The 19,824-nt window shown below is 40.0% G+C and overlaps 1 protein-coding gene across 6 annotated transcripts in view; it reads left to right on the forward strand.

The window, feature by feature from the left end:
* Nucleotides 1-19,824, forward strand: part of ABCC8 (ATP binding cassette subfamily C member 8) — a 135,334-nt gene that overhangs the window by 39,431 nt on the left and 76,079 nt on the right. For all 6 annotated transcript variants that reach the window (XM_073347371.1, XM_073347372.1, XM_073347373.1 and 3 more), the window contains 3 exons: nucleotides 4,710-4,844; nucleotides 6,426-6,588; nucleotides 17,578-17,618. In XM_073347371.1, the coding sequence (XP_073203472.1) occupies nucleotides 4,710-4,844; nucleotides 6,426-6,588; nucleotides 17,578-17,618 (339 nt within the window). The remainder of the gene's footprint in view (nucleotides 1-4,709; nucleotides 4,845-6,425; nucleotides 6,589-17,577; nucleotides 17,619-19,824) is intronic.

The following is a 19,824-nucleotide window of genomic DNA, read 5'->3' on the forward strand; positions in this document are numbered from 1 at the left end:
CTGGTATAAATGACGACAGCTCCATTGGGCTCTTCATGCGCTAATGTCTGGTTTACACTTGAAAGTAACTGTCCATTAGGCAGTATGATTGATTTTTTAAATTTTACTAATACAGTTATTCCAGTACAAGCGCCATTGTGAATGCACTTGCACCAGTATAAAGAAGAACTATAGCATAGTTATAGTTACCCCCTTGTGTGGATGCCATTATATCAGTATGTTCCACTTTAACTATACCTGTATCATTAAAACAGTGCAACTTTCTAGGGTATAAAAGGCCTAACATGTGACTCTCAACAAGTATAAGTAAAATGTTTGTACAAAGAAATATGTTTTTTAAACTTTTTTAAACCCTGAATTTCCCTGATATTGTGGGAATAAATGAGAACCTGATCATTATTGGAGCAGGTGGGGGGCGGGGAGAGAGAGAGAGTGTGTGTGCCCGTGTGTGCATGCATGAATATTATTTCCAGCAAAGCTTGTGAGGACAATTATAACTGAAAGTAACTGTATTGAAGAGATGGCGAAAGGCTGGTTGTTCGCTCTTAAAAGAAATCTGGATGTTAGAGCACTGTGTCCATTCGCTGTAGAGTTATCCTGCAACAAACACACAGAGTGAATTGTACCCAGATAAAAAGGCACTGCTGAAGGAGCTTTGAGACACATAGAAGAGTCCGTGTCTTTGATGAAAACATAAGGCTAGATTCTCAGTTACACTCTGGCCCCCTCCTGCACTAGTCTGGCAGTGCAAAAGGGCTGTAATATGGGTGTAAGTTACATTTACACCTACTTTAAGGCTCCTTTTAAACTGCCAAATCGGTGTCAAGGGTCCTCAATGTGACTGAGAATCAGAATAATTTTGTTTTGATTGTATGTAAAGGATACAACAATCCTTTAGCTTTTGAAAATATTGTGTCCAATATCAGTGAGTGTTATAACTTTCCTGTCAACCTAGCAAAAAATATATCTACATTAAAATGCATTATTATCTGACAGTGTTCTGCAGCAAATCAGGATAATTCCTGTGTTGTTGTAGCATACTGAATGCACTGTGCTATAGAAATCAATGAATTCTGCGTCAGGTTTGTCACACTCCTCTCCAAGATGCCTTTGCCCTACATCCATTCATTGCTTTTCCTAATAATACAGCATGAGCACTTTAAGGGATGCTCAAAAGAGTCTTCTAATCAAAAATTAAACAAACCAAGCAATTATTTAAAGCAAATTAATTTTTACTTTGGAGAAACTTAACCAACATTTTAGTCATTTTCATGAGCTTCATAACTTTTCCTTGATTAGAAGATTTATGCATTTATATATTTTTTTCTAAAAGTGTATGGACTTTGAGCCTATCTTTGTTCCAACTGAAGTGAATGGGAGTTTTGCTACTGCTTTCAGTAGCTGCCTGATTCAAGCCCATTGAAGTCAATAGAAAGATTCCCTTGAAGCAGTATTAGGCCCTGTAAGGGCTTTTACCTTTCTGCCACAGATGTCAGTCTTTCTCTATGGAAAATCCCACATCCTTAAACCCCCGAGTCATTGAGAAGGATAATTTATATTTTTACAAACATACTTTACTTTTAAAACCATACAAAAGGCAGTTACCCACTGGCTCTAAATATGTACCCTCCTCGTGAAATATTCAAAACACTAGGTTTTTATTCATTTGTAACAGAATCAGTCGTAGTAATGAGTTTCTTGGTCATGATAAAATGTCCTAAATATCCCTGTCCTGGGCAGAGAAGAGCTTTGAGGTTTTGCTTAAAGGAAGTTATGTAAAGTTTCATTACAGGATTTTTTAAAACCATGATCCTCTGGGAATTGTGATAGAACTACTTGCTAGCTGCCAGATAACATTTGAATGAGCTGAGAACAAGGACGAGTTACTCTTCTAGAGAGACAAGGTGGATGAGGTAATATCTTTTATTGGACCAACTGATAGTACCTCTAATACCTTGGTACCAACACAGCTACAACAACCCTGCATATCATGATTATGTGGTGTCTTATATGATGAGGATTAGAATTCATTGCAATAATAATTAGATGTTTCAGCTACTAATATCCACACCCTTGTATTGCAAAGGTATTTTTGTCCAATGTATGCTTTGTATATTGAAGACATTTATGTCTTGTATCACAGTATGGGGCAGAAGGTGAGGATAGGATCACTTTTAATCAACTGTAAAGTACAGGATCATAGTCCTGCTGTCCCAGATGCTGGCCACTCCCACAGTGAGGACAGTGAATCTCATGAGTTTGCAGAGCACAAAGTTTGTCTCTGTGGCAGATAAAATAAATGGGTTTCCCCCTCCTCTCTCTGTTCCATCCCCAGAATCAGTGGATCCCCTGAGAACTGTATGGACCTTGGCAGTCCACAAAGGTTACGGCTGTCTACTTGGAGTTCCTGTGCCTTTGCACTGGCTTCAAGAATACACGAGGTTTCTGGCCTTTGTTGGAGCTGTGCTGCCAGGCTCCTCCTCACAAAGAGTTCTATGGCGTGTTCACAGCCTTCCAAGACTCTCTCTTGGGTGGGAGGATCTGCCCCTTACTGATTTAGGGCCTCTACCTACAAACAACTCCATGCAAGAAACTGACATTGAGGTCTTCAGTGGCAGTTCTACAGTGAAACACACCCTACTGAAGTCAGTGGAAAGAATCCCATTGACTTCAGCTTGCTATGAATCATGCTCATGGAAGACTTGTAGGATCACACCCTTATGACTGCAAACAGTTTGTAAAGTGTATTTCAATTAATATTTAACTTTTTGTTCCTAGAGGATTCCCGTCCAGCGTGTACTATTCCTCCCTTATACCTTTCATGACTCTGTATTTTTCTAAGTAAACGCTGCAATTTTTTTAAAAGTATGCATTGTCAATTTTTAATACATTTTAAATAATCTGCAGAGATGTGCCAAAGGATTATTCAGAGGTGTGGGGAGGGGGAAAGGCTGCAAAGGGTCAAAGGAAGCTTTGCATTAACCCACTGAAAAAGCTCAGATTGTAATGGGCAAAATAAAGAGTCTGTTTTCCTCTCCATATGCACACATAACTCCCATTAATATCAGTGGAAGCTATGTGCTTGGTCTTCATCCTACTCTCCTAATGTGAATGTAACTCTGACATCAGTGGCAGTTATACATGTGTAAGCATTATAGGACTGAACCCATACAGAGAAAACATTAGGCAAAGTATTAGGGAAATAATTAAAAATATAATTTAGTAAACTTAAGGGAAATGGCACATTAAATTGATTTTCTTATCTTATGTCCTATGCCCTCATTTTATGTGGAAGGTTAGAGTTTAATTTATACAATCTGTGGTGGATAGAATGTCAGTGGCCCAAATTGTTCACACATTTGTACATTAGTACATCATTTCTGGGAACGTCTTGCCTGATGGGTTACATTTATAATGATGTTTATAGGATCTAAGGGAAAAATTCTCCTCTCCAATCTACACTGCAGTTTTATACTTCAATACCTACAGCATAGACTGGCAATGAACGTTTTGTCCTTCAGCTGTTTCCATTCGCTAAAGGACTGTGTGTCTGACATGTAGGATCATGAAACTTCTTACAAGTTTACAGCGGAATTTATCTGAGGTGGAGATTCTTGGTGGCATGAATTCTCCAATGATTTTGTTCCTTATTTCTTTGTACATTATAATGTACAGTGTGGCCTTTGTCTGCAGCAGGGCCATCGCTGCACAGTATAATATCCTGCTCTCTGCTTTAAATTCAAAATGACTAAAATATCAACTGTATTTTTAACATTCTTTAATACTATTCTCTATTGTGGGAAACTGCCACTCTGTGTGTATAAAACCCAATGAATTAAATTAGACTTTTTTGATGCATCATGGACTGAAAGATTGAGATCAAACTTGGAGCTGTAGGTTTCCCGTTAATTTTAAAAAAAAGGGGGGGAGACCTTAAATCTGCCAAAAATTGTGACAAAACTGTGCACGTGCAATAAAGGACACATCATGCCATCCAATTACCATGGCGGGGGTGGGGGTGGCAGGGAAGGGCTGTAGAAACTGTCAACAGCATGGCAAGAAATACCAAATGAAAAGATTTTCAACTATTTTTATTGTTTATTGTAGCACCTATGGTGCTTTGTTGCAGTACAGAGCACTGCAATATTCGGTATATGGTACTATCAGTAGCAGGGAATCCAGGCAGTACAGAAATGTACAGCAAGCTTTTCTAAACTTCTTGCAATCGGAGATTAAAAACACACAGCCCACCAATTGAAGAAGATCCTTGTATGTTTATTTAGAGTCACACTGGAACATCCATATTTTTCCACACCAAGCTGTGCTTTTTCTACCAGTAGTAAGTTAATGGGACTCTGAGCAGAGTAAATTGACCATAATGCTGGGTTTGGTTTGGGTTTTCGTTTTTGGGGGTTTTTTGTACTTTGGCTTGACCTCTACTCCGCCCATCTTTGTTCAGACCACATGCCTTCCTTGGAGATTGCATAGCTTTGATGATTTTAAACACTTTATGTGGTAGGTTAGCAATGCAGCATATCAAGCAGAACTCCCAGGGTTGTACATGAAACCCTGAGGCAGGCTTTGTCATAGTGAATTGCTGTTTTTCAGCACACAATCCAGGGGCACTTATGGCCTTCACTGTCTGCTTATTCTTTGTTGTGCGTATACATTGAGGTAATTCCTTGTCTCTCCGCCCTTTCTTACATCAGATTATTGTAGGCGTGCTTCTGCTCAACTACTTGCTTGGAATCAGTGCCTTAATTGGAGCAGTAGTGATTATAGTGCTTGCACCTGTCCAGTACTTTGTGGCAACAAAACTCTCACAGGCCCAAAGAAGCACATTAGTAAGTATCTCTGGTATTTCTTCATCCGTCTGCATTTAGAATTGCAAAGCGAAGCCTATGACATTGACCAAATACTACCTGGCAAAGATTTTGTAACAATCTAGAATGTCAAGGGCAGGATGTGAAAGTGATGAAAAGAGAAGCAGTAAGGACACAATTTGTCTTAGATTTATTCTCTTAAACAGGGTTGTTTTTTTCTCTTTACAGTAAGCAGCTTGAGATTTGATCATTTTTCTCCTTTCCCATCTTATAAATTAAAACTAAGTCAACTACCATTCTGTCCACTGAAATGCTATTGTACATAATAGAGCCAAATGCTCATCCCATAGAAAGCCCCAAAAATGAACCTAGTTGGAGGGGGGCATAGGGAGAAGGACTCCTTCACTCTAACTCAGAACCAAGTCACAGAGCATAGGTGTGAGAACTATAGGTGCGGGGGTGCTGCAGCACCCCCGGGGTCCCGGCTGCCAGCCACACACGCCCAGGGTCCTAGCTGTTGGCCTCAGTTCAGTGGGGTGGGGTGGAACAGGGGTAAAGGGGTTGGCTTTCAGCACCCTCACTATTAAAAATGTTCCAGCACCATTGTCACAGAGTATCTGTGCAAACACATCTCAGCTGTTACTATAGCCTCTGAAAAGTACTAGCAGCCATGCAACATGATATATGCAGGGGTTTGATCAGTAGAACCCATAGTTTGCATAGCCACTGGTCATCCCTTAACCCTGCCCTGGACTTGCACTTAAATTCTCCCCCACCCAATCGCCTGCACTGCTGCAGCCCAAGTTGCCACGGATCAGTGCTTCACCGCACAAAGAATGTGGAGCTCCCCTCTGAAGCCTGTCCCTATACTCAGTAGAATCACTATTTCATTGCCTCTCCAGCCATGTGAGCCCATTTAGGGGGTCCGGGGACAAGATTTTTCTCCCTTAGATCTACTTTGCCCTCAGTATGCACACGTAGCACTGAGTATTAATGGGAGTTATACATACGTATCCCCACCTCCAAATACCTTTCGTAGTATCAACTCATCTAGATGTGTGGTCTTCATTCCCATATCTGAGCAATAATGGGTTGCCTTGGAGAAAAAAGAAAGAATTTGGAAATGACATATGTGTTCAGTTTAGCACATCATTACTAGCACATTATACAGGAGCAGTCTGTGCTTTTAATTACCATGTAAAAATGTTTATTTCAGATTGTCAGCAGTTACTGAGAATTACTTACGTGGGGATATTTCATTACACAGTGAAAATTCAGCAAACACTTTTGGCACTAGAAGCCAACCCCTTGGTGTAACTGAAAGCCCATGTAGGGGTGAGACTGTCATTAGGAACTAGGTGATTTAGGAGCACTGGTCCCATTGAAAGTCAGTGGGACTTTGTGCTTCTAAGTCACCTAGACACTTTTGAAAATCACACCCCTAGAAAGGGAAAGTTGAATGGACAGAGCCATTGAAGATATTATTGACTGATTACTGTACGCAACCTGCTGTTGACTGCAGGCAGCTTACACGGTGACACAGATCCTCATTAAGGTGCTCTAGTAATCCTCCTTAAATTAATTTACATGTAATTGTTGCAGGAATATTCCAATGAGAGACTGAAGAAAACAAATGAGATGCTTCGGGGCATTAAACTCCTTAAACTCTATGCGTGGGAACACATCTTTCACAGCAGTGTGGAGGAAACCCGGCAAAAGGAAATGACTAGCCTTAAGGCCTTTGCTCTCTATACCTCCGTATCAAGTAAGTTGCTTCCTTATCACACTGATGAGCTCATGTACTGGTACATTATTACCTCCTAATGAGTTTACCATTTCTCAGCTGGCATAGATCCTACCACTTTAGGGTCTGATCCCATACTCCTTACTGTGCACACAGATCTTCCCTTTGATTCAAAAGAGTTCTACCTGTATGAGGTTTATGCATGTGTGCCCTGAATAATTAGGTCCTTAATGGGCTAAAGAAACTAAATATCTAAAAAAATGTCAGTTCAGGTGATCCATGGAATTTTTTCTCTTTTACAAAATGTGAATTTGGAGGTCAGGGTGAAGGACAAATAGCAGCAGCTAGAGGAGGGCTCCCTGGGGGAGTTTAGTGCTGTGTAGCCTGCCTCATCTGGCTCTGCCTATGCTCCCCAATCCTGTGTAGCATCACTTTTTCTATTTTTTTCAGTCTTGAGCCTCACTGGAATGGAGAGTGTCAGTCATGTGATGGTTTTGTGATGTGTGCAAATTAAACTAGCGTTTGTACGTGGGTCTGCAGATTTGAAAAGTCATCACAATTTCTTGTACAGCCCCAGTAATCCAGGATTATCTGAACTTCAACCTACAAAATCTTGTGTAAAATAGTGGATTTAGGGCCTGTTGCTGCACTGTGATGCACTGGTGAAAAAGCCTGCTTGTATAGCACTTTCACTTTGAGAATTGTCTGGCTAGGGTAACTGAGGTTTCTCAGCGGAAGCAGTCTGTATTGCCGCCTGAGGAACAGTAATAGGATCCTATTGGAGTTGGGAAGTGCCAAAGGCAAAGCAGAGATACTTGGTTTTATTCAGGACAACACAGTGTCTTGCTGTGCATCATTTAGGGTTGTAAAAAGTTCCTGTATATACAGACTAGAAGTAATTGCCTAATTGCTGCTTTAACTGGGCCTGTGACTTCATAGGGATTTTTCCTATGAACAGTAGACAGCTAAAAAACCTAGATGGTTTCCTTATGAAACTATGGTGATTCTCAGCAGGATCCTAGCATTCTGGGGATGTGTGAAGCTGCAAGACCCCAAGCAATTTTCAGCATTCCAGCTTTTTTTTTATTCCCTCTTCAATCTTACTTCATTTCTTAGCCTTCTGTAAAGCATTTACTCTCTCTTTGAGTTGAGCTGAGCCAAGCCTATAATTGAAGAGGTTGTAAAAAGTTCCTATAACCTCAGGTCAGGAGTATCTGCACCTTTGCTGCTTTAGCTTAGGCCAGGTTTACACTACAAACTTACATCAGTAGAACTAAGTTGCTCAGGGGTGTGAAAAATCCACACCCCAGAGTTATGCAGTTATAACGACCTAGCCCCCTGGTGTAGACAGCGCTATACTGATGGGAGAACTTCTCCCATCGACATAGTTACGGCCTCTCACGGAGGTGGATTAACTATGCCAATGAGAGAAGCTTTCCTATTAGCACTGTAGCATCTTCCCTAAAGTGCTACATCAGTGCCACTGCAGCTTTTTAAGTGTAGACCTGCCCTTAAGCTGTCAATAGAGCTGCATTGATTTACATTAGCTGATGCTCTGGCTATACGGGGATTATAAAGGCACAGAACTCATTAGTTTTCTCAATATAGATATAAATAGAATGACAGGCATAACCAACATTAGATCTGCTGTCTGGGTTTCAGACGTCTTTTATATATATTCTTTATTTGTTGTTCACATCCATAAGTGAAAACTTGTCAACCTCATTGTCTCAAAGCAATAGTGTAAAAATACAAGTATGTGTCCATACAAATTAGCTCCAAAAATGATGCACCAGTAATAACTTATTAAGAATCACAATAGTGACTCAAAACAGCACAGAAAAATAGCACTATTGTGATATTAACTAGGTGGAGATAAACTTGATGGAGACTCTTGGTTATTATCCTGGCAGTACAAAGCAATGGAAATTAATTTTGGTGAGTTTTGCAGAACACTTGATCAGGTAAACATAATTCATTAGAATGGATAACTCTAGCATTCCAGTCTGCCTGCCTATCAAAATTTCTAAGGTAGTTATCCCTGTGGTATATAAGCGTTGGTATCTATATACCTGGTATCACCATAATTCACCACAATAAAATATATATTGCACCTGAGAATGTAGTAATAATACATGATGATGTCATCCTCACTCTTTTTCTCTATATATAAAGCTATGTGTTGCCTGTGTAAGATTTTATTTTTAAAAGTAAAGGGAAAAGGGTGAGAGATATGTTGGAGATACTTTGTGTGTCACTGGGCAAGAGGAAGGATAGACATTTTTCAGGACAATGGGAGCAGAAGAAATTGGATATTTTCTAGAATTTTTGTTTTTAAATGTTCTGAACGTTGAATCTTGAAGATGGTATCTTATCTATACTTAACCAATAACCTGAACAGGAGGAAGCAGTTGAGTATACCTCACCTTTGAGGGAGAGATTTTCAGTGGATCACAATAAATGCATTTGCAACATTTATGGGTATATCAGTGAGAAGTGGCTTTAAGAGAACCTTCATTTGAATACACAGATTGGTAGTTAAATGTCTGTCACTTCACTCATGTACACAAATGTAGAGTTTTGCATTTGCAGGGAACTGCAGTGGATGTTTCTATTCTTGGAAATAGGCTCTTACCATCGATTTGATAAATTGCCCCTGTCAGAATCAAACCAAGGAGGACAGCTTAGCAGTGATGCAAAGTATTTTCAGTGAAAAGCAAGTTTTGACTTTTTTAACAATGAATTTGTTACCAGCAGCACAACCGCCTCCTGTGAGTTTTCACACAATGCTGGTAAATGAGAGATTCACAAATGTATGCAGTGCAGCTGTAGCATGTCGGTTGCAAGAAAGCTTGTCTCTGTCACCATTAAAATAGTTTCATTTAAAGAAATTAGTTGGCCCCATTGAAATAACTGGCAAAACTCCCATGGACTTCCATAGAATCAGGATTTCACCTCCAGTCCTGCCCACAACAACCATTTTCCCCCTACCCGCAAGTGAATCAGTTGGATAGGTCACTGTTATGATCATATGCTGGAGGAGAATATTGCTGGTGGGCAGTCTGCAGCAGAAGAGGGTCTATCCATGACCAAACTTTGCTGTGTTCTCTGCCTAGACATGCACAAAAACCAAATCTATGTACTTCAAAACTCCCACAGGTAAACTTCAAATACAGTGGCTTAGTGGATTTAAGAAACCCACAGCTACAGGATGCAAATTTCTTAAAGGCCTTAGGAACACATTCCTTATCCTGCATCATAATTTCTCCATATTTCATACATGTGACAACTGTGCAGCAGGAAGGTCATGGGGGACAGAGTTGAGGTTGTTTTGAACTTCAGCACAAAAATTTCATTTTATCTTTTTTTAAATGTAAACTTGACTTTGAATTTTCCAGGCTTTTAAACATTTGTGGGTTGTTTGGGAGGGAACGGAGGGGAGAAATCATTTTCCTTTCAAAAAAATTGCCTAATTATTGATCAATATTCACAATTTAATTCTAGCTTTAACCAAGTTTTTGCCTGGAAATATAAATATATGCAATATTAATTAATGCAAATACTCTAAATAAGAATTAGAGCAACATTAACATGACAAATTCATTTTTTTAAACATATAGAACATGAAAAAATGGAGAACATTTTCAGGATTCATTACAGATCTTTTTTAATGTTTGAAAACAGGAAGGATCGTCTACCAATGTCTAACAGCACACTAAATCCTTCTGGGAGTTCATGTCCAAAAAAGGACAGCCAGGGAGTCAGCCAGAATTGTTTGAGGGTCAAATGAGGACATTCCGCAGGAGAAGATAAAATAACTTGGGAATATTTTTGCTGTCTGAACATTGACTAAGCCTGGTGAGAGGAAAAGACAGGAATGGATATAAATAAAAATTGAGGTTAACCTCTTTCTTTAGTGTTACGAAACTACTGGTATTTTCCTATGATAGATGCAATGAGGTATCTTATAATATGCTTAGGCTTGGAAGAAGTAGATTTTTATCGGTAAATGTCAGTAAACATCGACTTCTTTGTACACACATGAACTGAAGAAAAAATATTTCCATCAATAATATTTGGAATTTACAGATAGGCAAAGTAAGAGAATACTGCTTGAGATCTTCTTAGAGTTTGATTTGAGGATATTTGCTTTGTATATTATGACAGCTGATGTTGACAGTTTCATAGATTCGTAGGTATTTAGGTCAGAAGGGACCATTATGATCATCTAGTCTGACCTCCTGCACAACAGAATTTCACCCACCACTTCTGCGAAAAACCTCTCACCTATGTCTGAGCTATTGAAGTCCTCAAATCGTGGTTTAAAGACATCAAGGAGCAGAGAATCCTCCAGCAAGTGACCCATGCCCCATGCTACAGAGGAAGGCGAAAAACCTCCAGGGCCTCTTCCAATCTGCCCTGGGGGAAAATTCCTTCCCGACCCCAAATATGGCGATCGGCTAAACCCTGAGCATATGGGCAAGATTCACCAGCCAGATACTACAGAAAATTCTTTCCTGGGTAACTCAGATCCCACCCCATCTAATATCCCATCACAGGCCATTGGGCCTATTTACCATAAATATTTAATTACCAAAACCATGTTATCCCATCATACCATCTCCTCCATAAACTTATCGAGTTTAATCTTAAAGCCAGATAGATCTTTTGCCCCCACTGCTTCCCTTGGAAGGCTATTCCAAACAGTTGAGTTTTTAACTGTTATAAAACTTTAATGACAGCAGAAATTGAGATTAAAAACATTAAATAATTATTGTGTGACCCCTTTTAATTTCCTATAACTGTGAAAATTTAAATCAATAAAAATTGAAAAAATGCTTAGAACCCATAATTTTGAACTGTGAAAATGTAAATCAATAATTGGAAACAATGCTTAAAAATAAATATAGATAGCTATAAAAATAATAAAACCCCCAAAAAAATCAAATTCTACCAAGCCAAAATATAAGAACATTAGAATGGATGACTCTACCATTCCAGTCTGCCTGTCTGTCTATCAAAATTTCTATACACATTAAATGACTGCTTCATGGAACAGCTTGGAACCCCCAAGGAAAGAAGCAATGTATTACCTTATGGTCCATCTAGCCCAGCATCCTGTCTCTGACAGTGGCCAGATGCTTCGGAGAATATGAGCAGAACAGGGCAATTATCAAGTGATCGATGCCCTGTCATCCAGTCCCAGCTTCTGGCAGTTGGAGGTTTAAGGACGCCTGAAACATGGGATTGCCTCCCTGACCATCTTGGCTAATAGCCATTGATGGACCTTCCTCCATGAACTTATCTAGTTCCTTTTTGAACCCATTTATACTTTTGCCTTCACAACAGGCCATGGTAATGAGTTGCACAGGTTGCCTGTGTGTTGTATGAAGTACTACTTTATGGTAGTTTTAAACCTGCTGTTTTGTTTTAAAATTTCCTATTCTCATCGGGTGACTGTTAGTTCTAGTATTATGTGAAGGGTTAATAACACTTCCCTATTCGCTTCCTCTATATCTTGCATGATTTCGTAGACCTCGATCATATCCCCGCTAAGTTGTCTCTCTTCTAAGATAAACTGTCCCAGTCTTTTTAGTGGTTCCATACCCCAACTCATTTTTGTTGCCCTTCTCTGCACCTTTTCCAATTCTAATATATCTGTTTAGAGATGGGGTGGCCCGAACTGCACACAGTATTCAAGGTGTGGGTGTATCATGGTTTTATATGGTGGCATTATGATATTTTCTGTTTTAATATTTATCTCTTTCCTAATAGTTTGTACCATTGTTAACCTTTTTTGACTGCCACTGAACACATAAAGAAAGTTTTCAGAGAACTATCCACAATGTCACCAAGATTTCTTTCTTGAGTGGTAACAGCTAATTTAGACCCCACCATTTAGTACATATAGTTAGGATTGGTTTTGCTAATGTGCATGACATTGCACTTTTCAACATTGAATTTCATCTGTCATTTTGTGACGTAGTGACCCAGTTTAGTGAGATTCCTTTGTAGCTCTTTGCAGTGAGCTTAGGACTTAACTATCTTGAATAAGTTTGTATCATCTGCAAATTTTGCCATGCCACTGTTGACCCACTTTTCCAGATCATTTATGAATATGTTGAATACCACAAGTCCAAGTACAGATCCTTGGGAGAACCTGCTATTCTCTCTCCATTGTAAAAACTGGCTATTTATTCTTACACTTTGTTTCCTAACTTTTAACCAGTTACTGACCCATGAAAAGACCCTCCCTCTTACACCATGACTGCTTAGTTTGCTTATGAGCCTTTAATGAGGGACCTTGTTACAGGCTTTCTGAAAGTCCAAGTACACTATATCAACTGGATCACTCTTGTCCACATGCTTGTTGGCGTCCTCAAACAATTCTAATAAATTGGTGAGGTATAATTTCCCTTGACAAAAGCCGTATTGGTTCTTCCCTAACATATCATGTTTATCTATGTGTCTGATTATATTGTTCTTTACTATCGTTTCAACCAATTTGCCTGGTACTGAAGTCATTCTTACTGGCCTGTAATTGCCAGAATTGCCTCTGGAGATTTTTTTTTAATTGGTATTATGTTAGCTACTCTTCAGTCATCTGGTACAGAGGCTCATTTAAGCAATAGGTTACATACCACAGTGAGTAGTTCTGCAATTTCATATTTGAGTTCCTTCAGAACTCTGGGGTGAACACCATCTGGTCCTGGTGATTTAGTACTGTTTTAATTTACCAGTTTGTTCTAAAACCTCCTCTATTGACAATTCAGTCTGGGACAGTTCCTCAGATTTGTTACATAAAAAGAATGGCATGGCTGTGGGGGCCTCCATATCCAATATCCTCTGCAACAAAGACTAATGTGAAGAGTCCTTGAGTGATCCTTGATCATCCAATGGTCCCATTGACTGGCAGGCTTCTTGCTTCTGATGTAATTAGCTAGTTGCTCTTCAAATTCTTTTTTGGATTGCCTTATTATACTTTACATTTGACTTGCCAGAGTTTATGCTCCTTTCTATTTTCCTCATTAGGATTTGACTTCCAGTTTTTAAACGATACATTTTTGCCTCTAACCACCTCTTTTACTCTATAGTTTAGCCATGGTTGCATTTTTGGTGCTCTTACTGTGGTTTGTTTTTTTTTTAATTTGGAGTATACATTTAGTTTAAAAACATCTATTATAATGTTTTAAGCTAGTCTTCATGCAGTTTGCAGGCATTTCACCTTTGTGACTGTTCCTTTTAATTTCCGTTTAACTAGCTTCTTCATTTTTGTGTCGTTCCCCTTTATGAAGTTGAATGCTACTGTAGTGGGTTTCTTTGGAATTTTTCCCGTACAAGGATGTTAAATTTAATTACATTATGGTCACCATTTCCAAGCAGGTCAGCTACATTCACCTCTTGGACCAGATCCTGTGCTCCACTTAAGACTAAATCAGGAATTACCTCTTTCCTTGTGGGTTCCAAGCTGCTTCATGAAGTAGTCATATAATGTGTATAGAAATATTGTCTCTGCATCCATTCCGAAAGTGACACGTATCCAGTCAATCTGAGAATAGTTGAAATCCCTCATTATTTTTGCAGTTTCTGCCTTTGTAGCCTCTCTAATCTCCCTGAGAATTTCACAATTGCTGTTGCCATTCTGATCAGGTGGTTGGAAGTATGTTCCTCTTACTATATTCTTATTATTCAAGCATGGAATTTCTATCCAGAGTTCTATAGTTCTACGGTACTTTGGTTCATTTAAGATTTTTACTTTATTTGACTCTGTGATTTCTTTCACATATAGTGCCACTCTCCCACTGATGCCACCCACTCTGTCATTCCTATATATTTTTGTACCCTGGTTACTGTGTCCCATTGGTTATCTTAATTCCACCAAATTTCTATGATGCCTGTTATATCAATATCCTCATTTAATGCCAGGCACTCCAATTCCCCCATCTTAGTATTTATCCTTCTAGCATTTAAATATAAGCACTTGTGCATTTTGTCAATATTCTGTTGCTTGCCTTCGTGTGTTATATTTAAATAGGACTTTTTTTTTCCCCACTGTTCCTCACTAGCTTCTACGTGTACTTTACCAACTTCTTCCCGGTGCTCTTTACTAGGATATAGAGTTCCCTTACTAATAAATTCATCCCTAATATGCCTAATGCCCTTCTTAAAAGAGATTTAAGAGAGTGCTATGTTCAGTAATGACAACAAGCAGATGTCTTTCCCATTCTTGTCAAGCTTCAGACGGGTAGCTGTGTTAGTCTGGATCTGTGAAAGCGGCAAAGAGTCCTGTGGCACCTTATAGACTAACAGACGTATTAGAGCATGAGCTTTCGTGGGTGAATACCCCCTTCGTCAGATGCATGTAGTGGAAATGTCTCTGCCATTTTTTTAAAGGGCCAGCTAATAAATGCAAAGTTCTTGGTTCAGGCTTGTAGTAGTGATGGAATAAACTGCTGGCTTAAGTCAAGTCTCTGACTGCTTCCAAATCATTGGAAAGTCTTCAATTCCTTGATTAGAATGCTTAATATAAGTTTATAGTCCAGTGGCTGGAGCAGGAGAGAGACAAGCAGCTGCAGCCCTAAAGTGACCATTTTGTAACTGGTTGCTGTGTGCTGACATTCTCTCTTCCAGCTGAATGCACTAAGTGGACTGTTTCCCCCAGCAGAAGGAATATGACTGTCTCAAAACTTCTGCATGTTGTATAAATGACTAGTGAAGAATTCTCAGCCTTCTTGATATGCTTTGAAACTTTAAGGTCTGAGTGATTGTCCCTTGTGCTTCCTGTTTGGTCTGGGTTTCCTGTTCTGGGTACTAATCAGCAGCTGGACTGGACCTCTACAGCATTGAGCTTCTAAGGCAAGATAACATCATCTGAGGCCTGACAGGGAGTTTCGAGAGGGAGTTCTCCAGGTGAAGGAGGAGCAAATACGGGACTCTGGGGCTGGAGAGAGAGTTTTAGAAGAAAAATTCCCCTTGTTTGAAGTCTCAATGATGGCAATAACTGTCCTTTGGGGTACAGAGAAGAAGTTCTGATTCTTGCTTGCATATTTATACCTGCCTCTGGAAATTTCCACTACATGCATCCAAAAAGTGGGTATTAACCCATGAAAGCTCATGCTCCAATACGTCTGTTAGTCTATAAGGTGCCACACAACTCTGCCGCTTTTCCCATTCTTGTGGGTTAACTATTGCACAGAGTGACCTGAAGAAAAGCTCTGTGTATGCTTGAAAGCTTCTCTCTCACACCAATAGAAGTTGGTCTACTAAAAGAGATTACCTCACCCACCTTGTCTTTTTAATATCCTTGGATGTTGTAACATGGCTACAACAGCACTGCATATTGCACAAATTGCATAGCTGCATAAATCCCAGGCCTTTCCACTAGTGGGTGCAGGAAGCTTGAGAACAAAATTCTTAATTAAATCAGTGGCTCTTTAAAACAAATTACTAGAATATATATAAATGAGATACCTGTGACCTTTCTAAGCTCACCTCTTGCTATAGTGAGAAAAATATTTAACTAAGGGAAAGGGATTAGTTTTCTTTATTTTTTCAATAGATTTTAAATTTTTTCTCTCTCTCAATTATACTCAGATAGTGAAATAAGACTGGGCAAAACAAAAGCTCAAGTAAATGGGTTTAGATAGAGGAGTGAATAGCTTGTGATGTGACCACAGCTGACTCTGACAAAAACAAGCAAGGTTCTTCCTATGCTTCCAAACAGATAATTAGTCATTATGTAAAGTTGTTAGTTTATATTCATGTCCGGTCTGAAAGTGGACCCCAGCCAGAAGCCACACATTCTTTCCAGTCCCCAACCATCTGTGCTTAATAACCTGGCCATACTGGGGAAATCAATGACACCATACCACAGGAGGGACCATACAGCTAGAGGACAGAGAGGAAACTACAGTTCATTATTTGTATTGCAGCAGCACCTGTAGGCCCCATCATATTTAGGCACTGTACAAATACATATCAAGAGACAGTCCCCATCCCAAAGAGGTTACAATCTAAATGGACAAGACTGATAAAACAAGTATTATTATCCCTATCTCCTAGATGAAGAATGAGTCAGAGAATCAAGTGACTTGCCCAAGGTCACAGAGGAAGTCAGTGGCCGAGCTTGGAATAGAAGCCAAGTCTTCTGAAGCCCAGGTCACAAGCCTTAATCACAAGAACTCCTTTTTTCCCCACTATGTGAAGAGATTTCAGCTCTATCCCTAGCGTCAGGGATCTGCAGCTTTTGGGACCATTCTCTGCAGATTCTTGTACCTAAGCAACCCCACTCCTTTCCCCTTCTGTTAGGTCACAAACCCTGACTCACAGAAGAGATGGTTACAAGAAAATATCAGTATAAAAACCTGTCACTCTTCCCAACACCTGCCCCTTTCCTTGTTATTTTTTACTAACAGGGAAGCTGTAGTCCTGCAATTTTATAATAGAACCTTTAAATGATTCTCTCCTGAAATATAGCAAAATAGGATGGGCCAAATCCATTCCTGGTGTATACAGAGAATGACTCAATTGAAGCCAGGGATTAATATGATCTTTCAGCAGTAACCTGACAGTTAACTCCTGTCTCAAAATGCATCTGTTACTGTAATCATGATTGTAATTATTTTGGAATGTTACTGAGTGGAGGATATGTCAGTAATGGCACAATTGCTACCTATCGCACCAAAAGAGTACCAGAAAAAAGAAAAACTTCCTCTTGACAGTGCAATGCAATGTATAAACCAATAATCTATCCATACAGTGATTTGATGGGTGCTGTGTATTTTTACAATCTGGAGTGCAATATACTGTGGACACCATAAAAAAAAATACAAATATATTGGCTGCAGTAGTTAAATTTACCACAATATTTGTGTATTTCTCCTATTCTAAACATAGGAAATGCTATAGTAAAGTCAAATACTAGTTTATATTGTATACTCATTGTATTGTAAATATTTTCAACTGCTCAGTATAAACTATCTAAATAGTGATGCATATTTTCCTTCACAGTTTTCATGAATGCAGCAATACCAATTGCAGCTGTACTTATAGTAAGTATGAACTTTTCTAAATAACAGTGTTTAGAAGCCAGATCGACCTGATTTTTCGTAAAGCGAAGGCTGGTAGATTCCAAACTGAGATCTGTCAAATGCTGCACCAGAAACATCTGATTTCACTTGCTTTTGCTAATTTAAAAAGAAGTGCCTCAGGGTTTTTTTAAATATTACTTCCCTAGTGGCTAAAGGGGTAAGCTGTAGGCATGATGTAGCTTTCTTTTTAGTAAGGCTTTTGACACAGTCCCACATTACATTCTCATAAGCAAACTAGGGAAATTTGGTCAGCGTGAAATTACTGTAAAATGGGTGCAAAACTGTTAAAATACCATATTCAAAGAACAGTTATTCATAGCTGGCGGTTAAACTAGGGGGACAAATTTTGTGGGGTCCTTCAGGGATCAGTCGTGGGTCTGTTACTGTTCAATGTTTTCATTAATGACTTTGATAATGGAGAGGAGAGTATGCTTATAAAATTTGTGTATGACCCCAAGCTGGGAGGGGTTGCAGGCACTTTGAAAGACAGGATTAGAATTCAAAAGGACCTTGACAAATGGGAGAATTGGTCTGAAATCAACAAGATGAAATTCAATAAAGAAAAATGCAAAGTACTACACTTGGGAAGGAGAAATCAGATGTACAAATACAAAATGGGAAAAAACTGGTGAGGTGGTAGTACTGCAGAAGATCTTGGGTTTAACATGGATCACAAGTTGAATACATTCTGGGGTGTATTAACAAGAGTGTTGTATGTAAGATATGGGAGGCAATTGTTCACTCTGCTTGGCACTGATGAGGCCTCACCCGGAGTACTGGGTCCAGTTTTAGGTGCCACACTTTAGAAAGATGTGGACAAATTGGAAAGAGTCCAGAGGACAGCATGTTTTAGTCTTGAGAAAAGAAGACTGAGGAGGGATCTGATAAGTAAGACTGCGATTCTGTCACAGAGGTCACGGATTCCGTGACTTTTGTAGCTGCAATGGCCAGTGCAGCTGATCCCTGGGCCAGCTGCTCGAGCGCCCTGTGGCCTGCCACACCGGGTGCTGCTGGAGTAGCCCTGGGGCCAGCCACACCAGCTGCTGCTCAGGTGGTCCCGGGGCGACTGAGCAGTGGTCCCAGGGTCATCCCTGAGGGAGGGTCTGAGCAGCGGTCCCAGGAGCTTCCCTGGGGCCAGCTGCACCAGTCGCTACTCGGGTGGCTGGCCCGGGGGAAGCACCCAAGCAGAGGTCCCTGGGGCCTCGGAACAGGGGTGGCTGGGGGGGTAGTCAGCCCCCACGGCCAGTGCAGGGGCTAAGCATCGGCCCCTGGACCCCCACAGCAGCCATGTACTGGGGCCCCCCAGAGCAGCAGCACCCTGGGCCCCAGGAGCTGCTAAGTTTTAGTCGGGTATTTATATAGTAAAAGTCATGGACAGGTCACCGGCCGTGAATTTTTTTTTTATTGCTCGTGACCTGTCCATGACTTTTACTAAAAATACCCATAATTAAATCTTAGCCTTACTAATAAGTCTTCAAATACGTTAAGGGCTTTTTATAAAGAAGGACGATGATCAATAGTTTTCCATCGCCACTGAAGGTGATGGAAGGTGAAGGTGATAACAAGTAATGGGCTTAATCTGCAGCAAGGAAGATTTAAATAGGATATTAGAAAAAACTTTCTAACTATAAGGATAGTTAAGCTCTGGAACAGGCTTCCAAGGAACCTTGTAGAATCTCCATCATTGGAGGTTTTTAAGAACAGAACAAACAAGTGTCAGGGACGGTGTAGGCATACTTGGTCCTACGTCCCCAGGGGGCTGGATTAGATGACCTCTAAAGGTCCTCACCAGACCTACATTACTATGATTCGGTAACGGTCCAACCCATTCCCACTGAAGTCAAGCCTTTTGAATCAACAGTAACAGAACTATATGGAACAAAACTCCTTATTCTTCCCAGACTCACCACAGATCTGGGACTGTGTGTACACCAAGCTTTTTCTTAACCTTTCCCACAGTGGCAGAAGCCTTAGCACAGCTCCATTGGTGGTAGTCACAGTGGAAGCATGAGTGCAGACAATCCCACAGGCATTTTTATCTTTGTATCCTCTAACCCTGCTTAGAACAAGTCTAGACAAACATGGTTGTAAAATCACTGGCACCTTGTCTGCACTCATGCTCTGCATAGGACTAAAACCTATGGAGCTAAAATGGTGCCAGTACAAT

Source organism: Lepidochelys kempii, chromosome 6 (genome assembly GCF_965140265.1).
Source record: "Lepidochelys kempii isolate rLepKem1 chromosome 6, rLepKem1.hap2, whole genome shotgun sequence".
Lineage (NCBI taxonomy): Eukaryota > Metazoa > Chordata > Testudines > Cheloniidae > Lepidochelys > Lepidochelys kempii.